Source organism: Anolis sagrei, chromosome 2 (assembly GCF_037176765.1).
Source record: "Anolis sagrei isolate rAnoSag1 chromosome 2, rAnoSag1.mat, whole genome shotgun sequence".
In the NCBI taxonomy this organism is placed as follows: domain Eukaryota; kingdom Metazoa; phylum Chordata; class Lepidosauria; order Squamata; family Dactyloidae; genus Anolis; species Anolis sagrei.
The window spans coordinates 225,161,872-225,188,326 of NC_090022.1; the positions used below are offsets into that span (position 1 = coordinate 225,161,872).

Consider the following 26,455-nt stretch of genomic DNA (forward strand, 5'->3'; position numbering starts at 1 on the left):
AAAGCAGTAAACGTGGAGATAAAAGTAATCCATCTTTGTATCTGGTTCTCAAGATCCAGCTATGCCTTTATAAGGCAGAAAAATAGCATAATGGGGACAGCCTGACATACTCAATTTATCCTTTGTCAAGGGCGACATTGATTTCTGTCTCCTCTATTCTCCTGAGATATATCCTGGGTATTGTAGGAAGGAACTGCGACTTGCTGTGTCACATGTCTCTACTACATCAGACAGAAATGAGATAAGCCTGTTCATTTCTTCATTAATGTTTGTTAGCCATCCTGTGCAGAACGTAAGGAAAGGGAACGGAATAAAAATATTGCTTACAGACAAAAGGCAGGACGGAAAGTCTCAGTATTTTCACTCTCTGCCAGACAGAAATGTGCTAATGATTCCAGGAAATCAGTGTGTGTTTGCAAATCCCCCAAGTGCAAAACAGTTCATTTGTTACAGAGAATTCCAAAAGAGTTTGGAGCCAACTCTGTGTGCAGAATTCCTCCAGAGATATGTCATCTCCCTCCCCACTTCGCAGCAATTTAGCTATGTAGTACCACTCTTATTTATGCTGAGATGGACAAATATGCCCAAAATGTATTATACTTCTGTATATAAATCAAGGCATGTCGATATAGATCTTCATTTCCAGACCCTTCTATAAGCAACTATTATTTTAATGTTATCTATTTATCTAGTGAAATTTGTGTCTCTCTTTTATGCACCAATGCTCCTGCCTCCAAAATGTCCTATCTCTTTCTACTTGGACATATGTTTTCTCTGAATTTCTCTTGCCTTTTCATTTGTCCTACTCATCATTTTCATTATCCTATGCAAATAACACTGCAATGCATTTTATCACAAACTACTTTTTTGTTTTGCCCCTGAACTGATGCGTACTCATATATGCTATGTAGCAGGTTTTCAAAACTTTTAAATGCAGTTTGTTAACATTACTCATCATTTTCCACGATGCATTTAATAATCTAAGGGTTCTCTTAGGGCCCTTCCACACAACCACATGACCCAGAATATCAAGGCAGAAAATCCCACAATATCTGCTTTGAACTGGGTTATCTGAGTCCACACAGCCATATATTCCAGTTCAAAACAGATCATTTGGGATTTTATTCAGCTGTGTGGAAGGGGCCTCAGATTATTTATTTATTCATTCATTCATTTACAACATTTATATTCTACCCTTCTCACCCCGAAGGAGGAACTCAGGGCGGCTTACATAAGTGCCATTATTCCATGCCTGAACAACAATTTAAACCAACATTAAAACAACATATATAAACATTAGATGACCATCGTGCATATATCCAAAGCCAGATAATCAGATAATCATATTAATCAATCCAAAACCACTTCCAACTGCATTGCACAGATAATTATACTGGACCAAATGCTTTCTCCCAATGCCTCTAGAACATGGCTCGATAGCCCGAAAAAACCCACAAGAACCTAGCTTTCTCCCAAAGCCAAATTTTCACTTGTTTGCAAAATGACAGGAAGAAAGGGGCTGATTTAATCCCACTAGGGAGGGAGTTTCAGAGCCGAGGGGTCACCACTGAGAAGGCCCTGATTCTCACCCCCACCAGTCACACACACATTTCTAAGCAAATTTTGTGGATTATTTGCTTTGATATTCTGGATTATGTGTCTGTGTGGAAGAGCCCTTAGTTATCCTCTGTGCTGTTAGGTTTTCCCTTCCTATTTCTGCTTGAAAATACTGTTGTTGCTTTTTCTCTTCTTCAGAAAAAAGTAAGGATTAATTATATCATACATCTTGTTTTTGCACTTCCAAGATAATGGGAAAGTTATATTTATTTATTTATTTATTTCAATGTTTTATATACCGAGCTTCTCACCTCATAAGAGGGACTCAGCCCGGTTTCCAACCATAAAAACACATACAATCGGTAAAAATCAAAATACACATTACAACAGAACATTAAAAAAGCACATATATTTAAAACTACAGTGGTCAGTCGTCATACTAAAATCGAATATACACCGTCTTCCTAGGGGACTACTTGAAGTATCATCATAACAAGCAAACCTGCTTCTTCTAAATTATTATTATTCTTTACCCCCTTTTTAAAATGTTTCAGATTTATTTTCAGGTGTCTTGCACTGGGACATTTTTATCCCTTCAAAATAGATTAGTGCATTACATTGGAAGACTATCCAGTACATGATATGTACAACATAATCAAACATAAACTTGGTTATTAATGTTTCTTCCTGATAACAGATTCAATCAAAGGATTCAAACTATAGGTGTGGGTTGTCTTTTGTTCTTATTATTTTAATTCTGTAGTTACAGCTTTTGAAACACTAGCGTTCAGTTCAAAGGGCATAAACCAGAAAAAATATAGTGGGGATGTTTTGTTGAAGAAATCTGGAAATAAATTGTTTTTGGCCCCTATAGCAGAGTCATCAAACAACATTTGAATAAGTTAACTTCCCAAGGAAAGCTGCAACCCCAGTAATTAAGACCATGAGTGAATGTTTGCTTCATTTAGCAATGGCTTTAAAAGGGAAGTGTTCAGTTTCATGGAGGGTAAGTCTGGTCATGTCCATATGAGCCAAATAATGTGTGGACTCATCTCTCAGCTGCTGCACGGAGTCCACACAACACACAGCTGGATTCACAGCAAAAGTGATTCCTCCAGCTGTTAACCTGGCACATCCAGTGTTTTGGAATTGTAGACAGCAGCATTGGGTTGGATTTACTTCAATCCAGCGTCCACATGTCCTACAGACCCACTGTTGTGTTGTTGGCCACAAGCAGATCCCTCACAGAAGATTGCTAGTGACACCACTTCTATATTTGTGACCACAAAAGTGATGTCACCAGCAAGCGTCTGAGAGTGAGCTACTTCTAGCTGGTGACATGGCAGTGATGTCCCCAATGCACCCTTGGCCCAGCCAACTGTCTGGATGCCAAAAGGGCTTTCCAGACAGCTTCAGGACAGTTTACCCCCAAACATCTGGATAAACAGAAGCATGGCTTCTATCATTTTGTATAACAAAACGTTTGTGAATATGCATGAGAGGATACAACTTTATATATGAACTTATCTTAAAGGCCAGGCAAAGCAACCTGCTTCACCTGGCCTTCAGGGATGAAAAAGGGAGCTGCAGTGCAAAGCTGTTGTCCTGCACGCAGCTCCCTCTTGCAATGGTTGGGGGATGTTGGGGTCAGAGCCAAAGATGATGTGGCCTGGTGGTTGCAGTGGGGCTCCATCCCCCAAGCTGGCTCTAAGCATCCTAGGATGCTTAATTTGAGCCATATGATGAGGTGGATAGTCATGTCTTACTTGTGGGATTCCCAAGAGCACCTGGTTATCAACTGTGGGCTAACAGGATGCAAGACTAAGACTTTTGATCCAGTATGGCTTTTCTCACATCTTAATTTGATCACCTGCTTTATATAAAAGGCTCTATCTGTACCATATCAAAGGAAATTAAGTAATATGTAAGGTCTTATTTGCCAGGAGAATATATTGATCCTCTTGACCACTGTCAGTTCTGTGAAGCCTCCTGTTCTAAGTGCACAGGACCATCTTCAAAGGACTGTCTTGGCTGTGTTTCCACAAGGTAAGTGAATCATTATTGATTAGTACTGTAGTCCCTAACCCCAATTTTACTTTCAAGTGAATTGTAAACTGAAGGATATATTTTTTTTCATGTAAGGAAGCAATCATATGACTACTTTACCATTTTTCAAGACTTGAAACAACCCATTCAGGCCCCATCTACACATCCATATGAAATGCAGATTATCTGTTTTGAAATGGATTGTATTAGTCTACACTGTCATAAAATCCAGTTTAAAACAGATAATCTGGATTTTATATGGCAGTGTAGATGAGGCCTCAGTCTATATTCAAACATTTCCCTTCCCAAGCTCAAGGATAGAAGTAACAAAATGGAAGTTCAGTGCGGACAAATGTAAGATACTCCACTTAGGCAGAAAAAATGAAATGCAAAGATACAGAATGGGGATGCGTGGCTTGAGAGAGCGGTACGTGTGAAAAAGATCTTGGAGTCCTTGTGGACAACAAGTTAAACATGAGCCAACAATGTCATGAGGTGGGAGGGGGGGGGGAGCCAATGGGATTTTGGCCTGCATCAATAGGAGTATAGTGTCTAGATCCAGGGAAATCATTCTACCCCTGGACCACACCTGGAATACTTTATCCAATTCTGGGCACCACAATTGAAGGGAGATGTTGACAAGCTGGAATGTGTCCAGAGGAGGGTCATTTAAATGATCAAGGGTCGGGAGAACAAACCCTATGAGGAGTGGCTTAAAGAGATGGCATGTTTAGGCTGAAGAAGAGAAGGCTGAGAGGAGACATGATAGCCATGTATAAATATTTGAGAGGAAGTCATAGGGAGGAGGGGGCAAGCTTGTTTTCTGCTGCCCTGAAGACTAGGATGTGGAACAATGGCTTCAAACTACAAGAAAGGAGATTCCATCTGAACATTAGGAAGAACTTTCTGACTGTGAGAGCTGTTCAGCAGTGGAACTCTCAACCCCGGAGTGTGGTGGAGGTTCCTTCTTTGGAAGCTTTTAAACCAAGGCTGGATGGCCATCTGTCAGGGTGTTTTGATTACTATTTTCCTGCTTCCTTGGCAGGAGGTTGGACTGGATGGCCCACGAGGTCTCTTCTATCTCATATGATTCTTTGATTCTATGATCATATATATATATATATATATTAATTAGAATTGTAGAAAAATTAGCAAAACAGTAATGGAAACAAAAAAAGAAGTGAAATGTAGCCAATTCTATTTCAGAAACAGATAAGACACAAGGATAATAGAAAGAAAGTGCTCTGAAGCATGGTATTTTTAATTTATTGGAAACAGACCCTCTTCTGACTTAGAATCTCTTGAGTCCTCTATATCTCCGTGGCCTTTAAGTGGCTTGGACTAAAGCAAGTAATGAATGACACTGAAGTAATTCAGCCTGACATTCTGAAGAAATGAGTTCTTACTGCAAGATTCTTTTTTTTTTACTTCTACAAAGTATGAAACAGGTCTTGTGGGTCTTTTCACTCTGAAAAATTCTGCAAAAATGCCTCCATAAAGGAATGTTTTATGTTGTGTGCTTTCTGCCATCAGAATATTCATCTCATTTATTAAAACAATACTTGTGAAACTGTTGCCAACTTGACTTTTTTAAACTCTCCCTTTGCCCCTTTCTTGTATTTAGTTGTTACATATTTCTCAGTTTAACAATGCATTGCTTTGCATATTTCTATGTTTTAAAAAAATCATATGTAGATTTCAGACACAAGAACTACTCTGTATGTTGTATGTCTATACACTACTACATTAAATAGGAATTTCCAGATCTTTCTCAGAAAAACCTGGCTTCCAGTTCAAATATAATCACAAAATATATTATTCACTATTATTCTGGGTCCAGGTATCCATATGGGGCCTTGGAATGCACCCCCCCCCCCAATACATACAGGTATCATATAATACTCACAAGGCTACTTCCTCCTCCTTCATTGTTTCCTTCTCTTTTTATGCACAGACTGCACAAAATTTGCATATGCTAATTTATATGTACATATTAAATATAGAGTTGTAATAATTTAAACAGAAATACGATGTGTGTCTATTCAAAGTCTCATTATGGACAGAAAACATCAAATTCTTGTTGCTTCTTATAGCTCTTTAACATTAATCCAAATTTTGAATTTCTGAAGGCTCTTTTACAAAAACGAGGTATGGCCTCTGTAATGCTGGCTACATGGCTACTTTTACACTCTAGTTTGAAATGGGGAAGCAAGATTAGACCACCAAGAAAGGGGTTCAATCTATTTTAAACACCTTCATGATCAGTTGGCAGACATTGTAAGAGGCCTATATAGAAAACCAGTAGATCCTTAATAAGTTACTCTTCTTCCCAAAGTAAAACCCAGGCGTCTTCTTTACTGGGCAGTTTAGTCAAGTGGTAAATCTGCCCAGGGACAGCACCAGAGCCAGCACGTTTGTGCTAATTCTGGGTCCATTTTCCAGACAGCCTGCATCCACTTCACTGAGCTGTCACCACTTTTGTCTTTCCACCACCATTGGTCTTTGCTGACCATGGAGCTCTGTCCATGCACCTGGCAATGCAGGTATCTTTGCTGAGGTCAGAATGGGCACCTATACAACTAACAAGAAGGTGGTGCCCGCAATGGCCAGTTCAGATGGAGCCCTATGGCTTGCTTAGAGTAGAAGCTGGGAGAGGATAATGGTGGCAGTGTCAATCTGGACAGTGGATTGGGCTAAATTGAACCCAATCTTGTGGTTCACATTGCCCTGAAGCTCCAAGATACTGAAGAACTTCATATCTCCAACTTTGCCATCTTTTTAGTGTTTAGTTTAGGATACTGGAAAACTATAGAAAAACCACCTCACACTGTTCACAATGCTTCAGGTTATCTTTGAAGCAGATGATCTGGGATATAACAATAGCACTACAGGCAGTCGCCTCAGTTACAAACATCTGACTTACACATGACCCCCAGTTAAGAACAGGGTGAGACAGCAGAAGTGAGAGAAAGCTATACCTAGGAAGGCAAATTCACTCCTGAAAAAGTTATCATGAGGGAAAGGTGTCCCCACTGAAACTTTATCACCAATTCTTGTTGCCAAAACAAGCCAAATTTTTCAAAATCCAATTCTCACAGGGACAGAAAATGAGGTGAAATCTTCAGAACAGGGGCACAGTCAGCAAAACAAACATCACGGGGTGTTAACCTTTCTTTATGCTATCCTAGGACAGTGTTAAAACCCGCACAGAAACAGACAGAAAAAATAACCCACTTCTGTGCAGGTTCTAGTCCTCACCCTATCCCTAAGCCCTGGCTTTCCCTGCAGGGGGGATGGCTACATGCCACCCTGAGTCAAATTGGGATGGCATGAAGTTACCCCGAAGCCCCCAATTTGACCCCCAAAACTTACCCAAAAGGGGCTGGCAGCCACTGTCTGTAACATCCTCCTGGTTGAAGGAAATGTTAACTCATTCATAACATGGGGACTGCCTTCATATGGATAAATATATTTAGTAACTTGGTTAGTCCCAAATGCAATATGACACTCATAGTTCTGACAGGTTGTGATTTCTGGCCACACCCACTAGCCTTTTCCACTATTGAAAATCTACTCTGTGCTTTTCACATTTCTGGGACAATTTTTAAAGACTTTCAGGGCATAGGCAAGCTATAAAGGATGAGAAGATTGATGTCTCCTCTTTGTGCTCACAGGCACTGCTTCGATCCACTTTAAATCTGGTTCTGCCTCCTGCAGAATTCTAGGGTTTGTAGTTTAGTGAGGCTGTTAAAGGCTCCTCCCTAAACTACAAACCCCACAATTCTAGTGTGATGAGGCCCTTAGACAGCAGATGGAACCTAAAGCGGCTGCTGGTAAACATCATATGTCAGCATACTTAACATTTCCTCCCTTCCTCATTACAGTCAAATAATGAAATGGAAAACAATTGAAATGAGGCTCAGCATTTGGAATTACAAGTTCATCAGGCGCAAACATATTGGTGCAGAAGCTGATTTGTTATTTACCTGCCAAAAGCAAAATCCTTTCAAAAGTTCTTATCTACTATTAAATAAGTACTACGATTTATTGGGATTGACACTACAAACCTGAGTATGAACTACAATAGAATCTTACAGCAAACACATAGGGATTTTCTTTTTACTGGTAAGGTCTGTGAAAACGTATCGATTTTTCACTTATTCTTAGTAGGATCTTGGAATACTTCAGTAACTGGAGCGTGGAAACTGATAGGCATGAGATCAATGATGACTGTGAAGATCTGACTCCAGAAAGCAATATAAAGTTGGAGTTCAAAGCTTAACTGGCCCTACCCTTTATCCTGCCAAATGTCATTAACGCATTCCATGTAGAAAGAACAAAGTGCAAAGAATAAGGAATATAACTGGAACATGGCAGCAGCTCTCAGGATTTGTTTGAGCTTGTTTTTTAAAAGGAAGGTATTACTCTGTTACTTGATCATACTTTTATACTCCCCACTTTTCTTTTGTGATAGATTTTTGGATGATGGACGCTGTGTTCTTCAGTGCCCTAAAGGGAAATTTGGATTTCAAAATCAGTGTCATTCTTGCCATCCAACCTGTATGGAATGCACAGGAAGTGAACTGAACGAATGCACTGCTTGTGGGAAAGGTAAGAATGGTTTCTTTTGCCACTTTTGTTCCTTGGATTTTGTCTCAAACTACAAAGTGGGAGGAACAGTGACTGATATGATTTTGTTATAAAATCTGGAGTTAATTTTATTTCATATGATATGTATTTTGTCCAGAGAGCCAGCATAGTGCAGTGGTTTAAACACTGGACTATGGAGGCCAGGGTTTGAATCCATGAGGATCCACTGAGTGATGCTGGACAAGTTACATTCTCTCAGCTTCTGAGATTTGCTAAGACAAACATCCCCTGAATAAATCTTTCTAAGAAAACTCAATGCTTTAGGGTTACCATAAATCAGAAACAACTTGGAAGTGCTATAACACAATTTATACAATTCAAATTTTCAAGGTTCTGTTTTTCCACTATACCAGGATACAGTACAATGCTGAATTCCAGGTATCTAGACTGGACTGGACATCTACAAACTGTCTGTTAGCTATCCAGAGTCTTCAAAGAATAACAAATGTTTTTGCCAAATTTTACAGGAGATTTGAGATGTTTCCAGGCCAGGCTTATATTGTGCAATCATTCAAGGAATTTTACGCAATGTCTAGACATCATCATCTTCTTTTTGTGTAAGATTCCCATGTTTGTGCACTGACCTTCTTTCTCAATAGACCGGCAGACTATCTGTTAAAGAGGGGGAGACAAAATAGCTATGATTGCAATGTCCTGTTTAGTAGGGCTAGGAGTTATCAGTTTCAAAGCCAGTAACAGCAACAAGGGGAGGGGTTGGGGATTCTTGCTATCAGTCCAGAGATAATGAGTTGCTTTCAAAGTTTAATTTTTTTTTTTAATGTTTGATTCAACAGCTTACATTTTCTGCACCACATTAAAGCAATGATAAACAGCTGGCATTCCAGGGAGGCTCTAACCTACAGTAATGGTAGTGGCCACGGTCTACAATTGCCAGGTTCTTCTGTAGCCTGCCAGTCTCAAAGCTACCCCTTCTGCCCCCTCCCTCTACCCCAGCTGCATAGGGAGATGTAGCCTCATTTTTTCCCTTTCTACTCTATGTTTTCATTCATATACAAAATACTCTCATAGTCTATTATTGTGTTGTTGTTCAAGTAAATTCTGAGTTATGGAGACCCTCTTATAGTTTTCTTGGCAAGTTGTATTATGAGGAAATTTGCCATGTTTTGGTCTGAGTAAGTGTGACTTGCCCCATGTCCAGTGACATCATTGGGAGAGTGTGCAGGGATAGGGTTGGAAGCCACCTTAAGTTCATTCATAGGCAGGAGACATGATATAAACAAAATTAATAAATACATGTACAAAGAAAAAAGTGAAATGAATGATCTGTACCATTACTTTGTCATGCTACTTCATGCTATGTGATCTGATTATTAACTGGAAGACAAACTTGTGATGCTACAATTCCATTTATTTGTTGGTTACACCTATGATATCTAAACATTGAGCTTTTAGAAAAACACTTGGTTCGTTCAAGGTGAGCTGCAGTTGTAGGTAACTACAAGTCCACAACCACAGAGCAGTACCCACCACACATGATAGATGAAAAGGTCAACTTAACCCTTCATTAAGCTGCTAAGATGTTCTATATTGCAGCTGACATCATTTCTAGCTATTGACCAGTCTAGGTGGGGCTGACTGAAACTGTAGTCCAAACATTTAAAGGGTGCCAACTAGGAGTGGTTGAGATGGACTATGACTGTCACAAGAAGGAAGAAGGAAACATTAAGCGAGCACAGGCATTATATGACTAAGGAATTAAGCATTCAATGATAACTAGGAAACAACTCTACAGTCTTGATAAGGGGAACATGAACAAAGTCTGAAATATGATAACACCCACAACTCAAAAATACCATCAAGCAATGTTTTCATTCTTCAGCCCTGTCAGTACTTGGTTGCTTCTGTAAAAAGAGTACTAGACTAGATGGTGATGAGTAAATAGGTAAAGGTAAAGGTTTTCCCCTGACATTAAATCCAGCCATGTCCAACTCTGAGGGTTGGTGCTCATCTCCATTTCTAAGCTGAAAAGCCGGCATTGTCCATAGACACCTCCAAGGTCTTGTGGCCAGCATGACTGCATGGAGCCCCGTCACCTTCCCGCCAGAGCAGTACCTATTGATCTACTCACATTTGCATGTTCTCAAACTGCTAGGTTGGTAGAAGCTGGGCCTAACAGCGGGAGTTCACCCCGCTCCCTGGATTTGAATCTGTGACCTTTTGATCACAAGTTCAGCAGCTCAGTGGTTTAACCCACTGTGCCACTGGGGGCTCTGAGTAAATAGCCTGTTACAAATTAAGAATACCAGACAGAATACAGACTCAGCTCAAAATATTCATTCCACTCTTCCCACCTTTGCAGTTAAAACATTAATAACCACTTCAAAGAAGGGTAAAACAGTTCAAGCCTCACTCAAAGCCACTTAGAAATGAATTACTCCTAAGTGGTTATTTCTGTTGTTGATTGCTACTAGATCAACTTTGACTTGTGAAAACTCTATGAATGAGAAAATTTAAAAATCCTTTACTAACAAACCTGCTCAGTTCTTGCAAGCTTGAGGCTGTGGACTTTTTGATCAAGTCTATTCACGTGTATTACAGTCTTCTCTTTCTCGTATTGCCTTCCATTTTATTAAGGATTATTGTACCTTCCAGTGACTCATGTTGTCTCGTTATAATCCAAAGTACGATAATCTCAGATTTGTCCTTTTGGCATCTAGAGGAAATAAGACTTTTTCCTCCTTTTTATGCAAAACTCTTGTAAAACTCTTCTCCAGCAGTACACTTGAAATTGGTTTAATGTCCTTCTCTTGTTTTTTTCACTGTTCGGCTTTTACAGCTATATAGAAAAATAGAAATACTATAGCATGAATGATCCTGACTTTGTGAATAATGATATATCTTCACACATGATCTTATCTAGTTCCTTAATAGCTGTTCTTTCAAGTCCTGGTCTTTTTCTTTTCTTTTTCGCTATAATGACAGCTAACAGACAGCAAGGTCAACAAGTATTTTGCATTGGCATGGTGGAAGAGACAGTACAAGGTGTGCTTATGTCTGATGGGTTAAACCTCCCCAGCATGGATTTTTTTTTTGTCGTGTCGGGAGCGTTGCTTCTGGTGTGAGAAAATTGGCCGTCTGCAAGGACGTTGCCCAGGGGACGCCCGGATGATTTGATGTTTTTATCATCCTTGTGGGAGGCTTCTCTCATGTCCCCGCATGAGGAGCTGGAGCTGATAGAGGGATTACCATGATTACCCAGCATGGATAATACATTAGGAAAGTTTGTTGGCTTAAGGCTGTGGTGTCTGTTGGTTTCAGACTGATTGTTTGAACTGAGTTGAGGCTTGGCTATGTGTTTGATAGCAGTGGATTGTTCAGTTGTGTGTAGGCCCAGGTTCTCTGTGTGAGCACCTGGTCTCAAATGTGTGGGGCTTCTGCTTAGAGGAAGCAAGTCAGAGACTTCTTCAGAGGAGGAACTAGCAGTCACTAGCTCTTTATATAACTGCAGCTTGTGAAGAGTTGCCCAACTAACAGGCAGCAAGGCCAAAACGTTTTACATGGAAGTATACTGGGGGAGTTTGAGTAGAAAGCCCAAAGTTCTATTTTATTGCTTACTTAAGATTACTGAATATGGATAGTGGAGGAGCACCTGCAGTCACCTGCAACAGCTATGGTATGTTTCTGTTCTTGCCAGAGGATGCGGCCAGCAAGTGCCAGTATCTACTCTTCGGCATATTATGGAACTTGAGGGGTTTTTTTTCGTTTTGACAGAGTGGAGCAGACTATACCGAATGAGGAGCACACAGCAGATATCTCTGGGGCTGGGCCTAAACTGTCCTATATCCCAGGATCTGATCTCAGATTATCTGTCAGTGTAAACTCATATAATCCAGTTCAAAGCAGATAATTTGGGATCAAATTCTGGGATACAGGGAAGTGTAGATCCAGCCTAAGGGTGAGTTCAATTCCCATATCCAAGAAGTATATATTTGGAGAAATGTGATATAAAGAGGTTGAAAGACCAGGAATCACTCTGGGCCCATCCAGAGAGGGCCTTTATTGTGAGAACTCCTGCAATAAAAGAGGGGCTGTCCAGACAACATTCTGGACCAGGCCCGTAGCCAGGATTTCGATTCGGGGGGGAGCTGAGTTTGATTCGGCGGGGGGGCTAAGTCTGAGTGAAAGAGGGTCTACCCTAGCAAACCTTTTGTATCATTACCCCAATACCTCCATGCATATGGGATATATTGAGCATGGTGATCAGATCACGATATGAATAAACATAACAGTTTAAATAATGTACCAGTAAGGCCTTCTCGCGGAGCACCATGAGAATTTCGGCCTGTCCCTTCCCCTCACATCTTTCTGCTTCAGGTTTAATGCTTCCTTAAAGCTCTTTCTACTTTCTACTCTAGAGGAAAGCTAACTAGGGATGCATCAAGACAGCCCCTTTATTGCGGTAACTCCCGCAATAAAGAAGGGGCTGTCCAGATGACATCCTGGACAATCCCAAATTAATTCTCTACAAACCAGGAATACCCAACTCCCTCCCCCAAGGCCCCCAAATCCCTTTGAACAGTAAAGAAAACTTACCCGGCCTCCAGTACACTCTTGCAGCACCTATCCCGGCATATAGAAATGATGCGCCAGGAGAGCGTGGGGAGGGGGGGAGTGATTATTTTCCTATGTAATTTCTACGTGCCAGGAGATCTGCTGCAAGAGTGTACTGGAGGCCAGGTAAGTTTTCTTTACTGTTCAAAGGGGTTTGGGGGCTTTGGGGGAGGGGGTAGGGCTTCAAGATGGTCTCACAGACCAGCACCATAAGAGTATCTGGACACCCACCCCAGAAAGTGCATGCTTTCTGGGGTGGGTATGGACAGACCCCCCAGGAATATCTGCATTTTTAAAACGTAAATGATCCTGGATAACTGGGGTAACCACCCTAGCTGGTAGTAGTTTTCTGAGAATGAGGCTTTTCTTTTTGTTTGCTGGGATTACTATTAATAATAATATTAATAATACTATGAATAAGGATGATCTTTTAGAAGTATTTTCTCAATAAGAGGAAGGGAGGAGAAAAATACGCTAAAGGGATCACTAACCAAACCCCCAAATGCTTGCGTGCACCCCGTCCTGCTTGTTCATAACTCCCAGTCAGTCCCACTAATGAAAAGAATCTAGAAAATAGAGGAAATTTAAAAAGATTCAAAAGAGGCCAAGTCAGGGAAAGCCATTAAGCCTTTGTCCATCACATGCTCCCGGAAAGAGCCATGATGAGCGGCCACATGGTCCCATTGCAGATGGGAATCCGTGAAGACTAGGCCCTTTCCATTACAGCCACCAGGCCAAGCCAAAGAAGCCAGATTGGCTGAAGGAAAATAGCTAAAACAGATCCGTGCACATGCCTATTAGGGGCAGGAGGAGCCTTGTTTCGCTTCTTAACTGATGGATAGATGCAGCTTACAGGAACCATCAAGAGAGTAAGCCAGCTAGGAAGACATTTTGCATTGATTTTTACTGAAAGGTTTTCCTCAAAGCAGGAGTATATATATTGTGAACTCAGTGAGAGTTGCCACTCCAGAAAAGCACTCCAGAAGCAGGAAAAAGCTGACCATCTCTTCATTTGTTTTTAAAAATTACTGTTTCTTGGGATTTTTAAATTATGTACAGTGCAATCTTGGTGAGTTCTTTGAATCTTGAGATTTCTTATTAGAAACTGGAAAACTTTGAAAAAGCTAGCCTACAAGTGTCTCACAATGATTAGATAAGTACAGTACAAGAGATACGTTCTTCGACTTGGTGTGGATGGTAGAAACTGTGGATAACAGTGAAACCTATTATTTTCAATGGCAAAATAATAGAGGTACTAAGAAGAGGGTATAGCTTGTACATGGGGCTCTAAAGGAATAAGAGAAACTGCTCAAATTGGTTTCACTGATACAGGAGTCATTCTGTAGATAATCAGGTATAGGAAGGTATAAGTCCCAGGCCTTAAAGATTCTTCTAGCATACTTTTCATTTCCTTTTATCTTTCTTTCTCTCTTACAGATGAGCAAGGGAATACACTTTTCCTGTATCTGGGAGAATGCAAAGAGAGCTGCCCTGAGGGCCATTATCCTTCAGAGAAGGACAGGACTTGCATACCTTGCTTTGAGCACTGCGAAGTGTGCCTCGATCAGACCGAGTGTGAGAGATGCTTTGAAGGATACTACCTGCTTGATAACACCTGTCAGAAGGACAATTGTAGTAAAGGTAAAAAAACACAACAGAATGTTCATAGATCTTCAGCAAATTGCTCAATATATTGTAGTGCATACAGCTCTGGTGGCGTAGTGGGTTAAACCCCTGTGCCAGCAGGACTGAAGACCAACAGGTTGCAGGTTGGTCCCTCTATCAGCCACAAGGATGGAAAAACATCAAAACATTCAGGTGTCCCCTAGGCAACATCCTTGCAGATGGCCAATTCTTTCACACCAGAAGTGGCTTGCAGTTTCTGTAGTCACTCCTGATATGTCAAAACAAACAAACAAACAAAAAAACAAACAAACTGCATGTTGACCAACCAAAAAGCATGTAGGTTTACCAATATAGCATCTTTGTCATATCCCCACCACACATCAGTGATGGCAAGCATTATTTTTAAAAAACCCTGGGAACTATATCTCTCAGCCCCCTTCAACACTGCCATATAATGCAGATTATCAAAGCATATAATCCACATTATCTGCTTTGAACTGGATTATATGAATCTGCCATATAATCCAGTTCAAAGCAGATAGACTGGATATAGTGACTAATGACACATTCCTGTAAGGGTACAAGCACAGCTAACTGAATTCAGTGGGATTCACTTGTAAGTGGGTATAAGATTGCAGTTTAAAGAGAAATTTGGTCTTTAATCAAGTAATGCATAGGGGTGGAGTACGAGAGGGGCCCCATTCCATACTCAGGCAGTATGGAGCATACCAAAAGAATGCCTTTCTCCTAAAATGTGTCTTCCTTCAATAAAACTGACCAAGAGGTGGCAGCACAGAGCTGGGTTATTGGATGAAGAAAAACTTTAGAGCAACCTTTCCCAATCTGGTGCACTCAAAATGTGATGGATTGCAAATCCCATCAGCCTTAGTCACCATAGTCAGTGTCAGAGATACTGGGATTTGGAGTCCAAAACATCTGGAGGGCCCTTGCTTGGAGAAGGTTGACTTAGTATTACTTCCCTAATGTCCTATCAGAAACCAGGGAAATCTAACTTTAAATATTCTGGAACCTATTTGCAAAGATATCCTACTTCATCACACTAGAGAAAAAATCCACTTAAAATCCAGTTTCTGCCCTCATGCAGAATTCTGGGGTTTGTGGTTTAGTGAGGCTGTTAAAGGCCCTAAACTACAAACCCCAGAATTCTGCTTTATGTAAAAAAAATTGTTGAACATGTAACCATCATCATCATCATCATCTTTATTTATACCCCACCCCCTTTCCCCAAAGGGACTCAGGACAGCTTACAACAATTCACAGATACAGAAAATAATATAAACAATAAACAAATGACAACAGTAAACAATTATCACTACATAAAATTAAAATTAAAATTACGTACTAATAAAACATTAATAAATAACAGTTTAAAAGCTATTTGCCCTCTAAAAACAATTTAAAATATAAACATCATTTAACAATACACCATGAAATACTTTTTCCCTGACCCACAGTTTTTCAGTCCTAATCTCTCTGCTCATAATTGCAGTGTATTAAAAAAAAAAGCCAAAACAATAGGTTAAAAAGTAATACATGCAAGGTCTCAACTTTATGTCCTTGAAAAATAGTTGATATTGTGTGGTGAACATTAATTGGGTAATCCTTTATGTGTCAACGCAGGAGAAAGCTGAATTGAGTTTTGTGGGCTTCCGCTCGGGTTAGTGGGCATCGAGCGGCAACCGCAATTGCTCACGAGGGCATTGCTGCTGCAGTTAAACTGAATTTGATTTTAAATGTAGAGGCTCGTTTTAAGGCCATACAAACACATCAATATTTATATACTCTTTGCAATGCTGTCCAGCATTTCTATGAACGTGCAAGACTGCTGACAGGAAGTCATGTCCTCGGTGCCTTGAGAATGCAGGCACGCTTTTTAAACAATCTGACCTCCAGAGGAGAGCGAAAGGAAATAAAACAAACCATTAGTTCAGTGACTTGCTTACATCCCTAAAATGTGGCACTGTCAGTTACTGGTGCTTGGAGCTGCAAATACAAATAAACTGTTTTGGCTCATGCAAAATCAGAATGGGATTGGACCAAGGCAGATTTACTCTCTCAGTATCCCATAAAAGCATGTCATGGGGTATGGCAGAGGATCTAAACAGACGTTTTTATTGCAGGTCTATATACAAACATTTTGCTGTGAAATCAATCCCTCCCCCTTGCCTAGAATTTGAAACTTGCTTATTGAATGTAGTAAATCTTAGCCAGGCACCTGACCACATCTACATTGCATAAAGCTCCAGATGCAAAATATAATGGTGGTGAAATAGTGGTGACGGGAGCAGACAGTGCAGTGACTGCATTAATATGGAGAAGCCTTATTTTCACAGAACATCTAAACTAGTTCCAATGCCAAGGAGTTGAACATGGAGCCATGGGGAGGAGGGTAATCATTGCTCTTTACTGAAATATGAGCATTTCAGGTGGCTGAGAATTATTTGTAAGCCTATTACCATACCCCATAATAAAATAAAATAAAATAATGTAAAATTAAATAAAATTATTGCAAATTACACTAAAAAGTAGTGCTGCCATGTTTTCTAAACAACAATAAGGGACAGTCAAAATTCATGACATGTAGGATTGACAAATAGGAAGCCTGTATTAACATGCCTGTGTTCTGCTTAAATACCAAATATTGACTACTTAGCCATGTATTGTTCTATAAAATTAACATATTTTCTCCATCTGTGAACTACGTAATGCACCCATTTCTATTCCTATGAAGAGTCCACATCAAAAAATATAGGATTTTTTGGCATCTTGTCCAGTCTATATAAAAAGAAAAACACCACGAAGCTAAGATGAGAGAGAAATGTTTACAATGAAGGACACCTGCCAGCTATATAAGGGAGAAGTTTCTGTCTTTCAGATAAAGGATATCATTTATGAAAAGGAACACTTGACAAACCATTTGAAGGAATTATTACAAACCTATTTCGAGAAGTTGTGCAATTTTTTGAGCTAATCAGACGTAATGACACAATGAAATAGATCCCCACCAATGGTGAGGGCCTGCTGACTTTTTATGATGGCAACTCTCTTCCGGTGGGCAGTTGTGTGAAGGTAGTGTCTCTCTTTTTCTGGAGGAAAGATAGGGATCATGTGGCCCTTCACATGAAATCAGCAGGCCCATACCACTGGCATTACTCCTAATATTGAACTGAAGAAATCCCCCCAATATCACTTGCAGGAACTCTTGAAGAAAGGGAACCATGCAAACAATGTTTCACACAATTGTATATACTCACAGTCATGCTGATTTTACACCAAAAAAGATTTAGGGCATGGATGTTGGGTGGCAGGACATCAGCAGCTCTCCTGCTCTTCTTGGGACAACTTTACAAAGATAATGAGAGAGGGATGAAAATATTTCCATACCATTCCTGGGCATTTGTTGTCAGGATAATTGATATTGCCATATCAGCTAAGTAGGTTAGGCAGGCAGAAGTATACAGAGAGGAATCAAACAAGGTTTTCTGTTAAAAAACAAACAAATGAACCAAAGACACAAAGCTGTCCTCCAGGTTTTCAGAAAAAAACAAGGAATCATTGGACAGAAAAATGCAAACTGCAAATTAGTATCAGGTGCAGAAAAGTGATACTTGGCCATTTTTCCACATTTCAAATAAAAAGTGAAATCCATATTTATTGCCTATTGCTTTGGGATGAATTAAATTACAATTTGAACTGTTCAATGTGCAGGTGAAGCAGAGGACCTTGATTTAGAAGACTGTATTCCTTGTGCAGATGGTTGCCTATCCTGCAGTTTGGGTAAGGTTTCAGCTTTTCATTTCAGGTTGAAAAGCATATTCTCTGGCACCTTCTGAGCCTGGAGATCCCAGGAAGCCAGCAACATGGTTTGTAAAAGTTAGTCTCTCCTGCCTTAAAAGTTGAAAACATTATAATTAATAAGAAAATGACTAATAATCAGTAGAACACATGCCAAAAGGCCCTTTCTCTTTGAGCAGTCATGTCCCAAAGGCTTGCCAAATCACACGATATACAGAGGCAGGAAGGGGGCAGTCTAGCCTCTCTGGAAAGGAGTTTGAGAGTGTGGGACCAGCCACCAAAAGGACCCTTAGTGTATGATTGGGGCTTGTCTACATGAGCTGAATCAACTGCACTAACGGTGGTCCTTAATTGTGGGTTAATCCATTTTAGCCCTGTGTTAAGGAAAGACAGAGAATACTCCAGAGTGTCTGAAACTGTGAACACCTCTGAAGTTTGGGCACAATGTGGATAGCAAAGGTTCTGATGTGGGCATGGGCTGCTCGTCAACTCAGGGAAAAGGGCACGCATTGGGCCTGTGTTGCCAACACCACTGCTTGACAGCTGCAGAACTCTAGGAGAGCTCTTAGCCATAGCAGACACCCCATGCTGACACCAGCAGAGACTCCCGTGAGACACACCACAGAGCATTTGAGATGGCCGGCAGCTTCCCCAGAACTCTGTGGCCATCACTGGCTGCACCATCTGGTCCTTGCCTCACCATAGCTAAAGGTTGCATATGTAATGTGTGGTTTCTGATCTGAAGTGAGCCAGCAATAAGCAACTAGTGTAGATGGGCCCATGGTCACTAAAGTTATTTGATATTAGTCGTGATGAACAATCTCTCTCTCTCTCTCTATGAGCCACAGCCATTCCATGTTGATATCTGCTTGCTACTGCTTTGCCTGCCCTCCCTTGCCACAATAATCAATGGCTCTTGTTTCTGCTACCTTCCCATTACTTCAGTGTGATAAGTTCATTCTGCTTTTGTTCAGATGTAGCATCAGTAGGTATCATTCTCCTCCTCCTCCCTCTTCCTCCCCCGCCCCTCTCTCTTCCTTTTCACTTTTCCAAAGCAGGTTGTTTCCCCCCTCCCCAATTGCATTAAAATACAAATTTTAAAAAAATCATAAAAACTGAAAGTCATTCTGGGTAGGATACAAGGCAGGAAGGCAGCATTATGAAGGCTGTGCAGAAGACAGATCATGGAACTACGGTTTGCAAAGGAGCACCATTGTGTTAATGCAGAGAGGTGTGATATTGAATCCCTAGAGCTGGCAAGTTTTCTTTACACTTGCAAAACAGCAAAGTTGGTATGATAAAGTCCACATAATTATTCTGCCAGAGAACTCTGTTAACTCATCAGACTACAAATTTAGTATAATGGTACCTGATGAAACCAAGGCTGTTAAAATTGTGTCAAACTGATATTATTATGCAGTACAAAAGGATCAGCCTGATTCAGGCTGAGTGGATGTTTTCATAGAATCATAGAGCTGGAAGAGACCTTGTCAGCCATCCAGTCCAACTCCCTGCTAAGAAGCAATTTTGCTGGGGGGGGGGGGGCAGTTCCATCTTGCAGCATCAGTTTGGCCTAAGCAAATGAGTAAGGTAGTTCAAGTGGGACAACCCATTTCCAGCGGCTGGATCTACACTGCCATATAATCCAGTTTCAGAATGCAGGTTAACTAATTTGAATTAGATTATATGAGTCTACACTGCCATATAATCCAGTTTAATGCAGTTAATCTGCATTCAGAAATTGGATTATATGGTGATGTAGATGGGGCCAGTGAGTCCCCTTCAGTGGTGAGAGTAGGGAACTGTATGAAATGCTTAATATCTGAGCTGCTGGCTATGAGCTGGAATGTAAGGAAGAGGAACTGCATGGGGCATTGTACAAATCAATACAGAACTTACATTAGGGGAAGAAATTGGCCCCTTTCTGCAAGTCACCACAGTTTCATATGTTGTGAGTTAATGATGAGCGGATTATTAATGTAACACCACCCTGAGCCCTGATCTGAACAGTAACATCATAAGAACCCATATGTAGAGTACTTTTTAAAAAAGGAATGTGTTCCTATTGTTTATTTAAAAAGCAAATCTTTGTGATCACTCATTCTAATGTTTAAATAATAACTCTACCTTTAGTGTTACTTTCCATTAAAAAAATGAGGGCATGAAATGTGACTTCAGTAAGCTGTCAACACAAACACACACAAAAGGTGACTCATTAGGAGTAACTTTGTTGTTACTTAGAACTCATTGCTTCCTACTTCTATGGTTGGTGCAGAGGATAATTTCATATGTATGAGTTTATCCCCCACTGATCAGCATGAGGCACAATGTGTTTTTGGTAAGGAATGAACCACCTCCCAAATTTAAGTAACTGATGCTTCATTTTGCAGCTATGTAATAGCTAAGCAATATGCCTGCAGAGGCTTTATATTATTAAGATACTGCTTAGGGTTGTTTAAATCCAGAAACGTAAGAGTATGAGGTGAGCTTCCTTATCTTCACAGTGTGTCATAAACATCATTTTTGATCCAACCTCTTGCCTCTAGAGTAGCAGAGTGCCAACATTTATAGCAAGCCAATAGAAGGAGTCATTTGTCCACAGACTACAATGGAAAAAAATCAGATTATTGTCAATGGTTTATTTTTTTCCTGCCAGCTAAATTTTGGATATGAATGAAAATGAATACAGGGCTCTGTGTCTGTTCCTTTTTTGGATTTAGGCCAACTAGATATGGCTCGTGGAGCAAACAGCCAGACATACACCATAAAGGTGGTAATAATCCATGCTTTGATTGCAGAAGCTTTACCTAAAGAAGTAAAAAAAAAGATCTGATCACAAATATTTCACATCTCATTTTTCCCTTTACTAATGCTTGCTCTTCTCCCCATAACTTTCACAAATCCATTGAGATTATATCACTTTGTTTTGTAAAGGTCAAATTATATCTTTGGCATTAACCATCTTCAAAGCTTATTAAAAGCAGAAAAATATTCAAAAGAAAGAAGAAATTTCCCTGACTTCTGATCTGTCTCCTGTAGACACCATTTGTCGTCAGCTAATTTTGATGGGTAGACTAAAGCTGAAGACTGAGATGGAACCACAACTTTTAGTTGCCCAATAGTCCCTTACTCTAATTCTCAGTAATTTTTAGTTTTATATAATCATTTATTTAAAGGTTGGCAGGCAGAATTAAATTAACTCCACTGGTTTTATTAGGGGTTTTTTGTGCCCAGAAAGCCGAGAGGGAGTGTGTTGGAAGGCTCTATGACCTTGGGATTAAATGAGAGCAGGTTGACCCAGAGAAATCTTCATGGAGTAGAGATACAGTTGGCTTACTTTTAAAAAATCAGTATTAAATAGTGAGTTGTCCAAACAGAGATAAATGAAGATAGCTTCACGTTGTTTTGCCAATTCCAGAAAGAGAACTTGGGAAGGGCTTCTGGTTAGCCGGACCATCCCTGCATCCAAGTTGCCCAGTTTAGATTAATCTGTGCATGATTTTATGTATTTTTCCACCTGCTCTTGTGAGAGATGAATCATACACTGGGAGTTGTGGTCAAAAGAATGGAAAGTTGCAGAGAAAAGAATAAATGAAGAACAGGGTTGGGTTGCTCATGACATGGCTCTAGTTACATTTCTAGTGAGTATAAGAAATAAAGAAATTTCTAGTATTTGGTGTTGCTTGTTTGAAATTCCAGTAATAAAACCACTTTCAAATAAGGCCAACACAGATCACTTCCCCACAGACATGTATACATCATATCCTTATGTTATTATGTATTTATGAGTAATTTCAAATGATATCCAACCTATATCCTGCCAGAAATTTTGGACTTCAACTTCCAGAATCCTTAGTTATTGATTGGGATTTGTGGAAATCAGAATATCTAGGGGCTTAGAACCACTGTTGTATAGATGACTGTACTATGCTGCACCACGGCTTTAATCGGTCTAATAAAAAAGTTCTGTTCCTTTCAGCTTCAACCAGGTCATATGTATCCTCCCTCTCATTTCTCACCATGCTCCTTTCTACTAGTCTAGTAAGCATTCTCTCCCATATATGACCTCATCAGACGGAGTTGTTTTTGGCAGCATATGCCGGTTTCACTGTAGTTTAGCCACAGAACTCACCAGCTCCCATCACATGACATACAGCTACTTCCTGCAGGACTCTGTAAAGAAGTATTAATGCCACCGAATGCCACCAAAACTGTAAGGAACCTCCGACAATGCTAATTAAACTGCCACCATAATGTATAGAGACGCTGGTATTAAAGTCTCTGTTAGTCTCTGTTTGCGTTGTGAGGTAATTTTGGTAGAGTGGAATGCACCGAACGTAAAATCAATGGAGATGAGGCAGTTTTTAAAATAACAAAGAAAACAAGTTTATTGTTGAACAAAGCTTGTGGTTGCAATATAAAGATGTTCAGCTTGGCATATACTTGATGGTTACAATATGACTTGGTTGAGATACAATTCAGGCTTTTGATGTTACAACTTATAAACTCTTGCTCTGGTGAAGGTTTTATTATTCAGTGTTCCCTGCTGTGAATATTCTCACTGTTTGATCTATACTGGATCAAATAATAGAGCTCCAGTCTTCCACCGACTGGCGATCATACAAAGCCTCAGTTAGTTCTTTTAACCAAAGTAATCTAACGAGGTTTTACCCTTCAGCTCCCTAGCTGAAGAAATATTCACGAACACTAAACTAACTCTACACTTCCTCACTCCTCAGAGTCTCTTCCCTGACTCTGCTACTCTCTCAGAGTCCCTATCTGACTCTGCTACTCTCTCTCAGGGTCTCTTCCTCCTGACTGAAACTTAACTGTCACTTTCAAACCTTTTTCTCTCTAAGCTCCTCCCACCTCCTCTTCTGCCTTGTTTCCATGGCAACATATCTCTCACAGCTGGGCCGCTCCAGCCATAGGCAACCAATGTAAAACACAAATACAGATTTAAACACATTATAATAAACACTTCTGTACAACTCCTTCGCTAAACTACAGTGGAACTGGCATATGCTTCCCATGTTGCACTAGCGACAATGGGGGGAAGCCATGCAGCAGATGCTTCCCTCCATGGTATGGGGTTTTGTGTAAGTCTGGCAATGCGAGGCATGGGGCAACAAGTTCCCCACTGCCCCTAATGGGCACTGCCAGATTCACCACAATCTGATGAGGACCATAGACTCTCCGATCATTCTTCGTCCTGCCCACACCCTTTATTCTGTCTTTCTTTCTTATTCTTTGGCATAGCCAAACAAGATATTCTAGCTTTTGCCTTGCATTGAAGTTCCCTGAGTTAGAAGAGGTGACCTCTCAAAGTTCAGGCTTTTTGTTCTACTGTTCAATAATTTAAAAAACTTAACTGGAAAATTAACAGAAATAGATACAGCACTATAGTTGTGCTATGTATGTAGTATATTTTTGTGTTTTTGACTTAATGGCAATCCTAAAACTATCCTGTCATTGGGTTTTCTTGGTAGGATTTATTCAGAGGGGGCTATACCCTTCCTCTGAGGCTGAGAGTGTGTGACATACCCAAGATCACCCAGTGGGTTTCCATGGCTGACTGGGGATTATAACTCTGGTCTCTAGAGTTGTAATCTAACACTCGAACCACTACACTAGCCTCTGATGTAAGTAGCAGAACAGTCCTATAGCAGTATAACATGGATTTCTAGAAGTAACCTGAACTTCTGGTGAGGGCATTTTCCATCCCTTAGGAAAAGCTTAATTTCTAGGAATTGCAAAAAGAAATCCCATCATCCCTTCCACTTTCATTATTAGTTGATGAGATTTTTGGCCACTCCATGTATTCTGAACAGAACTTCATTCAGGGAGTGTTTCTGTAGTTGGACAAGAAGTGGGGGAGGGAACTGGATCCAACCCAATTGGAGGTCCACCCTCCTAGCAATACATGTTTAAAACCACAAGATGTTCTGAATATAATATTGCTTCTGGTATCCATGCTGTTTGTCTGTTCTTTGTGATCTGCTGAAGGAAATGTGTTTGTCAAAGTCATGGGGTTAGTATTTTATTTGTAATAATGAAAGAAATGTAGAACACGCACCAGAGAACTCGAAGAATGATTTTTAAAAAACACTGAAATCCTTAGAGATTCATAACTAACACTTTGATATTAGAGTTATTAGGTGGGTAGGGGGCAAACATAGAAAGGCAAATGTGGAAATTAGTCACAGGGAAGGTCCTTCAGACAAAGCATAGAAGGATCACTCTTAGCATGCTAAATACAGTGGTGGAGGAGAAAGAAGGAAGAGAAAGGTGAGGTCTTCTTGAGCTTGTAGAAGTCATTATTCTGCCGTAATTGTATCATCTTGTACCACCTTGGTTGATTTGATATAATAGAGACAGAAGAGTACAGAAGGTGTTTACAAAATCTTGGCAAGTGTAAGCAAATGATTCTTTTTTCTGTGAATAATCAAAATTGGTTTTGTTATTATCTAAGGAAGCACTGAAGCCTGAATTTTTGACCTAGGGGAGCAGATGGTAGTTGTTACAGGGGACAGGGTGAGAAATACTTTTGTACACAAGGGGTTCATCTTCTCTAAGGAAGAAAAATTCAAACACTTGGAGGAGATAAACTTTTCCAGTTGATTTTTCCAGCACATCTCTTGGCCAGGTGCAGTGCCAGATGCTCACTCCTTTTGTAAAACAGTCCAGAAGTATCAGGAGCTTGGGGTTGAGAGGGAAATGGATGGTAACCAATGAGTCCATCCTGCCAAGAAGCATTGGCATAACAGAAACACCCTAAAGCACTAGAAAGTGGAAGGTGAATTAAATTCAAAGTTACAATGAGCAGAAATATTGCAGATAATATACTCTGCATAAACATTTTTCAGGGTGGTGGTGGTGGGGAAATAGCTCTGTCTACATGTGTCTGCGCATGTGCTAGATATTGCCCAGATGTCAGCTTCTTCTGCTCTTCCTCAGGTATTTGTTTGCATAACTGTAAGCTTTCAGAATGTTTTCCTGCAGATTAAAGGTATACTTTTTCCACTAGAGAGGACTTGATGCAACCTGCTTTGGTGCCACCAAGAGATCTTTGCACATATTATCATAAATTGGTAAACATTAGGCTTGGGTGATCCAGTTCGTTAATTTCGTTATTCGTTATTAATTCGTATTTAAATTAGCTTACGATCCAATATTGAGCCATGTAGGAATAGTGTGAGGAGTAATTAAGAATCGAAACAATTTTTCCAATTTTCGTAATTATTTTGTAATTATTTTTGTATGTCTGGTGCAAGTTTTACAATCTCGCATTTACCCCACTTCCGGTCCCTTTGCTCTGCTGCTTCCCTCCTCTTTCCTCATGCTTCTTCTTGCCTCACTCTGGGCTGCACTGGGCTACCTTCCTTCCTTCCTTCCTTCCTTCTTTCCTTCCTTCCTTCCTTCCTGCTGGCAAATCCCACATTCCCCCCTCCCTCCTCTTTCTCCTGGCATCCTTCTTGCCCCAAATTTCTCATTACTTTATTTTTCATACCCTCACTCTATGCCACAGGAATGCATTGCCAGGTACAGCTAGTATAAAATATAATATAATATAATATAATATAATATAATATACAATTATAATATAATATATAATATAATAATATAATTATATTATATTATATTATATTATATTATATTATTACATTATATATTACATTACTATATTATTATATTATATAATAATTGTATATTATAATATAATATAATAATATTATATACAGGGTTAGTCAAAATAGGCCAATAAGAAAATTAATTGTACCCGAATGTATGTTTACTGTAACCAAACCACAGCTACGTAGCGACAGATAAACTATCAAAGTTTTTTTTGAGCAACACACATGTACGTTAATGCCGCTAGGCGTCGCTAGGAGTCGCTGTTTTCAAAATGGCGGAATCAGGCAAAGAGAAGGCGTTTTGTGTGATGACATTTGCTAAAACAATGTCAGTAATTACGGTCCAGCGAGAATTTCGAGCCAAGTATGGCAAGGAACCACCTCATCGACATTCCATTGCGAGGTGGGTAAAGCAATTTGAGGAGACGGGCTGCTTATGCAAGGGTAAAACCACAGGACGACCGCGTGTCTCCGAAGACACAGTGGAATCCATTCGTGCATCCTTTCAACGAAGTCCCCAGAAGTCGACAAATCGTGTTTCCATGGAATTGAAC

At 40.1% G+C, this 26,455-nt stretch overlaps 1 protein-coding gene across 1 annotated transcript in view; it reads left to right on the plus strand.

Annotated features, from left to right (window-relative positions):
* Nucleotides 1–26,455, plus strand: part of PCSK5 (proprotein convertase subtilisin/kexin type 5) — a 321,518-nt gene that overhangs the window by 262,733 nt on the left and 32,330 nt on the right. The window contains exons 21-24 of the mRNA XM_060762183.2: nt 3,501–3,603; nt 8,078–8,214; nt 14,263–14,466; nt 18,181–18,249. Of these exons, the coding sequence (XP_060618166.2) occupies nt 3,501–3,603; nt 8,078–8,214; nt 14,263–14,466; nt 18,181–18,249 (513 nt within the window). The remainder of the gene's footprint in view (nt 1–3,500; nt 3,604–8,077; nt 8,215–14,262; nt 14,467–18,180; nt 18,250–26,455) is intronic.